The 10,867-nt window shown below is 37.6% G+C and overlaps 1 protein-coding gene across 3 annotated transcripts in view; it reads right to left on the reverse strand.

Moving 5' to 3' along the window:
• Positions 1-8,699, reverse strand: part of ZNF410 (zinc finger protein 410) — a 24,605-nt gene extending 15,906 nt beyond the window's left edge. For all 3 annotated transcript variants that reach the window (XR_014026663.1, XR_014026664.1, XM_081329517.1), the window contains exons 1-9: positions 8,400-8,699; positions 6,760-6,947; positions 5,113-5,248; positions 3,639-3,857; positions 3,220-3,411; positions 2,754-2,913; positions 1,816-1,997; positions 861-950; positions 363-488 (exon numbers count right to left, since the gene is read on the reverse strand). Coding sequence is in view for 1 of the 3 variants with exons in the window: in XM_081329517.1 (XP_081185643.1) it covers positions 363-488; positions 861-950; positions 1,816-1,997; positions 2,754-2,913; positions 3,220-3,411; positions 3,639-3,857; positions 5,113-5,248; positions 6,760-6,792 (1,138 nt within the window). In the remaining 2 variants the exon portion in view is untranslated. The remainder of the gene's footprint in view (positions 1-362; positions 489-860; positions 951-1,815; positions 1,998-2,753; positions 2,914-3,219; positions 3,412-3,638; positions 3,858-5,112; positions 5,249-6,759; positions 6,948-8,399) is intronic.
• Between the last annotated feature and the right edge of the window lie 2,168 nt (positions 8,700-10,867).

Below are 10,867 nucleotides of genomic sequence, written 5' to 3' on the forward strand. Positions count from 1 at the left end.
CCGCTGCGGAAAGAAGCAGGCAGGCAGGGCGCGGAGGTCCGGAGACCTGCCGACGTTTGGGGAGGTTTGCGCGCGCACCTCCCCAAACCTCCCCAAACTTCGGCAGGTCTCCGGACGGCGGTGGCTTGGGAGAGGTGCGCGCGATCCCGGAAGCACCAAAGCCTCGGCCGCGCACAAGTCCTCGGTAAGTTTTTTTTGTTGACTGGAGTATAAGCCGAAGTGGAATTTTTCAGCCCAAAAAGTGGGCTGAAAAATTCGGCTTATACTCAAGTATATACGGTAACTGTCACCAGTTTCTTTGGATCCATTCTCTTACCAATATTTGGGGAATTCATGTTAGTTTCTTCTATTTTAGTCCTTACCTGTTTGCTCATGCTGCCTATTGCTACTTGTTTCAACCCTCGAATGATGTTTCTTCATGTGTACATTTCTACTACCACTCTGAGAAAATGTCTTCCCACAAATTTGACATTGATGTGGCTTTAGTCCTGAAACAAGGCAAAAAAACATGTAAAACAGAAAGCTAAATATTTATTATAGATCAAACAGATATCAGTAAAATTCAGTCAATATAAAGTATTAGCTCTAAAAAGGCTGTCAAGTTCAAAGCATCATTTTGCAAAAAATATTCATAACTTGAAATTGGAAATCTATATGATGTGTAATCTTTAATCTTCCAAATGACAGTCTGGACTAGATGAGACTTTACATGCTTGAAGACTGAGAAAGGTATATGAATCAGCTAGGCAAATTAAAAAGAAAAAGGGAGACCCTATAATAGGACCTAGAAATTATACATCTATCTCCAATAAATACACTCTGCTCTGTGAATTTCATCTGAAGAAATAAAATGTCCTTACCTGAATGAACAACTAGGTGTTTCCGAAGGCTGGAATATTCAGCAAAGGAACGACCACAGCCCTGGGCCTCACATAAAAAAGGCTTTTCCCCTGTGTTTTATCAAATTATAATTAGGTTATATGCTTCATTTTTTAAAAGACCATGTAAATGGAAATCAGTAATTTAGTTTGTATGGATTTTGCTACTAAAGTATTTGTACCATCTGTGGTATTTTCTGTTACCCAGGTCTCTACAATATACACAATGTTCAATCTTTAATTCTTGGTATATTCTTAAACTCATGTAATCAATTCAGAATGCCTGCACAAAAAAAGCACTTGGTATGCATAGGAAGATACATTATGATCACATTACCCTTATCCTAGTGCATAGCTCTCAATAAAGATTCTTAGATTGTTCTTAAAATAAGTCTCATTTTCACAGTAATTCCTCTTCTTTTTAATTCACTCTCCCATTCACATATTAGAGCTTATCACTGCAAACATTCTGATCTCTTCTGATCTACATTATTTCTCACTCAAATAACCACTAATGGGTTCTCTCTCTTGCATTGGGATATTTTGCTTTATACCATACTGCTTACAATGAGAAATAAGTCTTTTGAATCTTGCCAGTGAATCTTCCATATCTGCCCACAAAATACTTCTGTTTTCCTTCTATCTTTAAGACCACCTTCTCCAGCAAAGTTTTCTCCACTATAGTCTATTTATCTAAAGATATTTATCTAAAGATATTCGTCACAAAGCCTCTTGTTGCCAGGATCATCTTGCAATATGGTTAAAAGCTTTTTTCTGTGAATCTATTTTTAAACCCATTTAAAGTTTCTGTGGGACTGAAAAGAATCATGTTTACTGGTGAAAATGTATATCCAAACTTCTTTAGCACCTCATGAAAAGTGGTCATAAACATTCATGAAGGAAAAGTATTTTTCCAAAAAAGATGGAAACAACATACCAGTGTGAATTCGCAGATGATTCTTCAGATTCCCAGCTGTTGTGAACTGCTTTCCACAGCCTAGTTCAGAGCAAATAAATGGTTTCTCCCCATTATGTGTTCTCATGTGCACCTTCAATCTTTGTAAGACATAAAAGCTTTTCCCACAATCTTTTGCTGGACATGTGTAGGAGCGATCATTCCTGGCAAACAGTATAATTCTCATTGAATTAATATAAAAAACAACCAATATTAAAAAGACACTTTTTGTTTAAAATATGTCAAAAAACCCCAATCAACTAGAAAAATAATAGCAATTTAAAAAAACCCCACACCCAATATGTAATAAAAAGCAGTAAGCTGACAGTAAAACCAGAGTTAGGAGGAATGCGTTCACTGAACTGGAGGAACACTGCATGTTAAGTTATAGAAAATGGGAAGAAATCCAGATGCCCTCAGAAATTTCTAATCAGTGAAGATGTTAAAGGAGTTCTTCCTATTGAACAATGTTATTTCAGTTACTTTTCTATTCCTTTGAGGAAGGGGATCAGAATCCCTTGAAATGTATTCGGTTTTGCTATAATAAAGGACACATTCTTTCACCAATTGCCCGTCCTTCCACTTGTTTGGCTGATGTGTTACCGTGTGTCTGTGTATTTGTGTGAGTGTGTGTGTGTGTGTGTGTGTGTGTGTGTGTGTGTGTGTGTGTGAGAGAGAGAGAGAGAGAGAGAGACCAATTAATTAAAAATCAAAGTAGCTACCAGTTCTGTCAAACTTAAGCTAATATTTAAAAAATGCTCTGAATGAGCTTACAAAATAGAGATTAGCTCCCTTACTTTGACCAACTCTCCCCAAATTTAAAATGAATTGTTCTAAAGGAGTAATCAGTTACATGCTGAATTAATATATATAAAACATATGGAACCCTGATAAACATCAAGTATAGCAAGTCTATATACCTGTGGGTTTTTAGATGATATTTGAAGTGAGTTGGCCATACAAATGTTCGATCACAGCCTTCAACAGTGCACTGCAATTTTTTTTCTACCCGGGGTAGGTGAGGAATGGGGCTGGATTCCTTTGGCTGTGATTCTCCTGAACAAACATGGACATTTTCACCTGGAAAGAAAAATCCTAAAGTTAAAAAAACAATGTCTACAAATAAAAAATACCGAGTGAAGCAAGCCGGTAAAATTAGATATATTTCTTAACACAAAGTCTGCTCACTACTGCTTTCTCTATATTTCTAGTTAATAACATTCCATTTTTTTCAAAGAAATGTAATATTTGCTATAAAAGTTATTTTCGAGAGAGTCTTACAAAGGAATATTAATAAAAAAATAAACATGAGTAATTGTTCTGTGGAAAGTATCTTGAACTGCTTTAATTTGTACCTTTGCAAAGGGAGTAATAAAAACATCTTACCATTATTGCTTGCTTTGGCATTCTTAGCGAGCTGTGCTCGAGTGGCAGCAATCAAACTATCATGAGCTAGTTCCTGCACTCGTAAAAACCATGGAGTACTGCTGTCTGTACTATTATTCGCAAAGAAATTGTTCCCAGAATCCACTGCTCCATCCTGGACAAATACTAGGTGTTCTGAAGAAGACCCTAGACCTAGAGAAGAAATCATACTTGTTTGTCACAAGACTGTATGACATTTCAACTAGCACTTCTCTGTGGGAAATTACTGGTTACAGCAATAGCAATAGCACTTAGACTTACATACTACTCCCTAGTGCTTTTTGTGAAAAAAACTTCACCATACTTTTCAAAGCAGTGAATCTCAAATATCATATCTTGTTTCTTAATAGTAAAAACTGATCCATCTAGATGGAAATTACCTGTCCGTGTTAAATTGAGGAGAATAAAGGAAGTATTATCACCAGGCTGAAGATCTTGCAATAAGGTAGAAGTATCAGGACTTGGAAGGAGGTCAGGTGTTTTCTGTACTGTTTGTGCCCTTGTCTCCTCACCATCAGGGCCAACGTTTACTTGGAGACTTCGCAGAACTGCCGATGAAGAAGCATGCTTGGAAGAGTGAATATGGTTTGGGGAATCATCTGAAAATTTAAAAAGCATCTAATTTGGAGCTGTCAGTACATTTATTATAAAATCAATGTTAAAGCCAGTGTCCTTGGGATCACACATACTATTAATTATGTTAAAATATGCCAGAATTTTCTCTGATTACATATGCATATTATTTATCAAATTTCTAAATTTCAACAGACTCTCATGGGCTTAGAGATACAATAAAGCAAAAATACTGAGATACAAGTCATTAAAAACATAAAATGTACAATACTGTACCAATACGAAAACACATCATGAATCAAATACCCTCTAGAAGAATTTGGTCCCCAACATTTTTGAAACGTGGCCAACAGAGGGGAGATCTAACTTCATGCAAGAGAATATTATAAGGGCCACCACTAGTATCAGCAAGAAATGTTTCGGAGCATCGGCCTCCCTCTCTACTTCTAACAAAATTGTAAAGGTTGAGCCAGATTCTGGCATCAAGCCATAAGGGCTTTCAAATGTTATCAGCATTTTAAATTGCACCAAGAGTTACAGCCACCAACACAGGGCTTGCAATACTGCTGTCTCTGGGTAATAATGACAATACTGACACTGATAATAAGCATCCAGGCTACTCCAATCTGTTCTAACTGAAACTTCCTATGATTCTTAAAGGCAGTGCCATTGCAGTAGTCTAGACATAAGGTAATAAAGGCATGAGTTACAGTCCAAGGTCCTGTTTTCCAAGGAAAGCCAGGACTGATGCATAAGTCAAAGCTGGGCTGATGCATCCCCCCCCTGAAAAACGCTCCACCTGCTGCTGTAGCAATTGTCACAAGTCCAGGAGGATCCCTAAGACATGGGCCAGTGATCAATAATCACTGGGGTCAGAAGAAAACTGCAATGTGCAAACAGGATCTCCATTTTGCTAGACTTCAATTTCAACTTGTTCTCTCTCATCCAGACACATGCAGCCTCCAGGTGCTTGAAGCAGGATTTCAGTGGCATCCCCAGCAGAACTTGGACTTGTGATGGAAAGTAAACTATAATTGGCATACTGGACCTCAAACCATCAGATGATCTCTCCAACAGCTTCTTGTAGATATTACCATTCAAGGAAGCTAAATTTCCACTTGCACAGCATGTTATAAAAATGTATTCCAACAAAACATTCTAGTCACAATGGATTTCTTCAAAATTAGAACATCCTCCAAAGGTGTGATATTATACACAGCATTAATTTTACAAAAACATAATACAAAATATTTTTAGAATTCATCAGATTTCAGCTTTTACCTGGCAATATCAACCTGTTGCATTGTGGGGATTCTGTAACGGGAAGAAGAGATAGACAGGTAATATTTTTAGGTTCTGATTCCACAAGTTCCTGTCCTAGTGGGATAGATGTGTTCTGAACAAACTGAACCAGCAACTGGAAAAACAATACAAAACAATGGCGTTAAGACAGAAGTAAATAAGGTGATAACATGCTTTTTATATACTACCTCTCTCATTCATCAAGTATACCTACATAATTATTTCATAGAGACAACAAAATATAACATTTAATCATTCAAATATCACCAAAGATGAACCAACAAATAATAAAAATATGAAAATTCTACACATGCAAGCGTTATCTATTAACATTCTGAAATTTTACTGTTTTACTAAACAATGCGTGCTATATCTATATAACAGTAGTAGATATTGCAAGTCTTGTTCTCTGGCTGTATTTACTAACAATATTACTTTTCTACTGTGTAAGAACCACTCTTGAATTTTAGTGAATAGCTGTAGTGGACAATGCAGTCTACATGACTTACCCAATAGTTTTTGTGTGATTGTATTCAAAATGCAGCCCAAATTACATGTGATGTGCTTAAGCAGTATATCATTAAAAAAAAATACAAAAACAAATATCAGCTATGAGAAGCCCACTAAACATTAGCAAGAAGGAAGGGTTTTTTTTGTACTTGCAGTACAGGTCATAGCAATATAGAACCAACAATATACTGAATGAAATTCAGCATGCTAAAGGCTCTTGCAAGAATACACACAGATATACTTGCAGCATAACAGAAAGAAAGTATCAGAATCTGAATTAGTTTGGTCTCAACCACAACAATAGAAACCATCCCTTAAGCTCATATTTGGCATGGAATGGATGATGCCAGACACTCATACCAAATAGCCATTGTGTAGAAGGGGGCATGGGAGTACAGGAGGAATTTTACTGCAAATAGGGTATGTTAAACTATATATTGAATATATGTAATTGGACACATAAAAAGTTGAACCAAGGGTTTGCTTACTAGTGTTGTTTCGGAAGAAATCCTACAGAACACAATTCAAGTACCTGCCTTTATTTCTTATAAATTCCCTCAGCAGTAATTGTAAAAACTAATAACAACTCAATTCTCAGACCTCTTCTGTACAACTTGTCCAAGTATTATCCTCAGGTATACTATATTAAGGAAGAATTCATATTACAAGAGTTTCCACACCTTGCCTTCAGCACTGAACTTTTTAATCTCCAGTATGTATATGTTTTACAATATGTATTTTCAAACTCCTTTCTACAAGACCCAGCACAAAATGTTAACAGTTTCAGAACCTCCTGATGCAACAATTTGCCAAAATACCAATTCATTAGTCAAGTTCTATAGAAAAAATAACCTATGAAAAGAACAGTACTTTGCATCTGGACCAAGGGCAACTTTCTAATAAAGGTCTAATGTATAATTCTACATAAATGTAATTCGGGTTTTTCCCCATTATATTCTTTGGAGATTATTCCTAAGTAAATGTGCTACTCTACTGATTTCTTATAACAACATACTTTCAAATGACACTTTATAGTTAGTTGAGTAAAATTGGAGTATAACACTGTACAAACATGTAGAGTACAACAATAACCAGGAATGTAAATCTGGTGCTAACCTCTGGTTTAGACTCTAACTCATCTGATAACATCGATTCAAGTTTCCAACTCCCAAAGTAGATCTAGGTAAGGCATACGTTTAGGAGATCAACATGAACAGTTATTTGTGTTTATACACATATTCCAGCCTCACAAGCTAGGGAGGGTCATCTTAACAGAGAAGATAACAGAGAGAATTCAATATAACCTGAAAAAAAGAAGGAAAATTAACTAATTATACAACGGGTATACAGTACTCCATTATATTGTTATAATAAATTTTAAAGCATTAGACATGTATACACTGCATAACTGCAGAGAGTTTTCTTATTATAAAACTATTTCTACACTGTATACTTTTAACTAGAATCAAGACACATAAAGTTTCTCTCACAGAGATAAATATTTTATGTACAATGACTCATTGTAGGATTTTGAGTACATTTACTTGCTCCTATCTAATTTACAAAATAATCATCTTAAGAGGTTAGATGTTTTTCTGGAAACTAACATCTGGAAATCAAACATTAAAAAATAGCTTTTAGGATACTAAAGTAAGTTCATTCCCCCTTCTTTCTAATTTATAGTTAGAAGCGCCTCAGTATGGCATCACAGTTTTCTTTATTTAAAAATATGCTAAAACCATTCAAGGACTACCAATCACCTTCAGTAAGTTCTCTGCATGTTGCTGCTAATAATATCGCTGTGCTTAAGATGGCCTCAGCAAAATATCACTTATAAGTGCCATGGCAATGACCACTTTATCTACTGTATCCCTCTCCCCTTCACTATATTACAACTCATTACACCACCATACAATACCTACAGATCTGACATTAAAACCGGGACCACAAAATAAAATTGTAACTGTATAACTGGGTAAGAACAAAGGACTGAGTCTGATTGCTAATAGTAGCAAATATCACCAGCAATTTATCTTCATGAAGCAGAAAACTATTAAAAGAATCCCGAGCAGATTTAATAGGTACAGGATATACTTTTATTAAATACTGAAACTCTGTGATCTAAAAATAATTAGATGCAACCCCTCCAAATACTTGGAATTAAATAATTCTGAGATTTCAGATGCCAGAACTATTCTTCCAATCCTGATTGTACAAGGTTTATTCATTTCAGCAAGATAATTGGAGAGGTGGTTTGGAAAGGGAGGGTGCCATTTTGCTATTTTAATCTGAAGTGTGACATTTCTGATGATAATACTACAACCCGCACATTCAGTTCTTCTTTCTGCCTGTATCCTTAATCCTTATCCACAAACGAAATGAAGTTTGTTTTAAGCTTACTTATCTGTGGCCTTTGCATTAAGGGCCTTATCTTTCATCTTATCTTTATCTTCAACTACTGACAGATCAGATGAACTCTTTGGAAAATTAATCTGACCTTTTCTTTATACCAAGCAATGCATAATCCTGACCGAATCATACAGACCGTCACTATCCTCAGGAATTGCAAAGGTTACGCCCGATATCTTTTTTGTTTAATCAGCTTAGGCAATTCCTACAAAGGCGCAGTTAGGAATCACCAAGCAGGATGCACCACTCAATCCCCAGCAAAATGCTGGCGGCCTTGTCCAGTTACTAGGCCGGCTTGAGAATTCGGCAGCTAGTCCACAAAAGGGGGCCAAATCACCCGTACGTACCGTCAAGATGAACTCGGCGGGCGCTGGGAGGCGAGAAGATGACCTTCGTCGCGTCTGCTCTCTTACGGCAAGGCCAAGGCCGGTGAGGCCTCTACCACAACACGAAGACCAGCGAAGAAGGAGCGGCTTTTCCTAAGGCTGGATACCCCAAAAGAAAAGGCGGGAAATGGGCGCGCCGCCGTGAGAGCCTGCACCGTGGCTGTTCTCTCGTCCTTTCTCTCCGTGCCGGGAAAGACGGGAGGGAGGGAGGCCTAAACTCTCGCTTTTTCCCGGGACAATCCTTCCTTACCGGCATCTCAGGACCGTCCGGATATGACGTGTCCAGTTATCGGAAATTCTAACCTCCCCTCTAGGACAAACCATAGAGTGGGGGGGGGTTGAAAAGTCTAGCTCTAGCGCTTCTAACGCACAGGCTGAACTAAATGACTCGCGATTGAAGAATTAGATCAATTGCTGTGCATTACCTACTTCCGGTTCTTATTGGAAGTGCTTTGTGTGGCGCGGGAGATGGAATGGAAAAAGTAGAGAATACTTTTAAGAGACAAGCCAATATCATAACTCCCAGGATCCCGCGTAGATTCTGTTGCAGCTCTCCGAAATGAAAAATAACGGAGTCGTTCCCTGCACGATGTGTGCCCATTGCATTACGTTTGATTCTCCGCGGTCTGTTTAGAACCGGAAGTATTAACTAAATCTGTGCTTTATTAAACAAAAACAGGTGGATTTCGATCGCTGAATTGATGGCAGGGAACTCTTCACGCCAAGTTTTGCCTGATTTTTCTGACATATAGATCAGAAGTATATGTGCCGCGTGCAGTTATCGATGCTTCGAATCTACAAACTTAGGAGTGTAATGCTATAAGGAAATTGGGATAATTCCTTACTATGGATCTTATTGTAACTGACTAGGGCATACCACTGGAGCATAGCTATCTGGGCCTTCCACCTTATATTTGCTCCCTTTCTTTACTTCTGTCTTTATTTTCTACTGAACAAGCACATAGAACGGAATGTGAGAATAGCACTTTACCGCATCTTATAAAGAGGGATCTGACCTACCCCACACTACGCTATGAACTGTTAATCTAGCAAGACATCCTCCTTTTGCCACAAATGATTTCAGAATTTGTCAAAATTACACAGCATATAAAGAATAATGACTTTATATTCTATTGAATATAAGCAACATGTAACTCTGAACAAGTTAGTCAAATATAATTTGAAAATATCTGTTGTCAATCAACAATCAAAATAATCTAATACATATTTATAGAGAAGTTAAATTCTTGTAAACTGAGTTAGATCAAAATTGAACAATCCCAATCTTTTGCTATATTTAGCAACATGATACTATTGGGAGCAAATATTAGATGGTCATTCCATCATATAATCATGAAAGATACAATTTTACAATAACAAACCGCTTTCATTAATATAGATAAAATTTTCTGTTTAGTCTTTCCCTGGGGAGAAAAAGCACCAGACTGCTCTTAAATAATTATCTCCATTCAGCCCTGCCAGACAGATGCCTCATCCCAGGGGTCTTCAAACTTGGCCCTTTTATGACTTGTGGATTTCAACTCCCAGAATTCCTCAACCATGCCTAGTTGTCACTTGCTGGAGACTAGATATTCCTGTTCTGTATATAGTAGAAATGTGCATACATTATATTGGTCCAGCAAACTGGAACTTCAAATTCAGCTGTCCCAGAGTAATTGCATCAGCATAAAACAAGGTAGGTATTTAGCCTGCCACTTCACTTTTCAATGTATGAAACTGTTCACAAATTATATCCTGCAAGAATTTATACAACCCTGAGGAGGAAGTCCAATATTGCTCTCTGCAAGGACCCAGGTATTCTAGGGTTCTATTATCACAAGCAGCTCCAATTCACTATTATTCTACATAGAAGGTTTGTTAAGTAACTGTGTGATGCCAGAGATTGTACCTGACCATCCTTTTGCTCATTTCCAGATTTCCCTCATAAAACAAAACTATCACCTACTGACAAATCTTTTTGGCTATGAGAAAAAAAAATCCATAATTCTGTTACAGTATATCCTTTTAGTAAACCAGTTCAGACCTGTATCGTTTTAACAACTTAGCCTCAAGTAAATTGAGCATTGTGAAAAGATGTCGTATTATTGAGAACGGTTATCATTTTTTCTTCTACATTATTTCCTCGTTCCCCATTCAGAATTTGAGGGAAATTCCTTTTCCTGTGCTCTAAGGAGGCCGCTGGAGCTCGGCCCACCGAGACAAGATGATTAAGCTACGCGACGAACCATACAGCCTTCCCCCTCGTCCTTCAGTTGTGCTGAGTCATAAAAGCAACTATCCCCGCCAGCTGGATACATTTTGGTATGCTCCGCCTATACCTCTTCCTCTGTCGCCCGCCCTCCCTCCCTCTACTCCCAAGTGCGTTCATGCATTCATCCGATCATGCTGCCACCCTCATCCAGAATCCG

The sequence above is a fragment of the Vipera berus genome (genome assembly GCF_964194415.1).
Source record: "Vipera berus genome assembly, chromosome: 1".
Lineage (NCBI taxonomy): Eukaryota > Metazoa > Chordata > Lepidosauria > Squamata > Viperidae > Vipera > Vipera berus.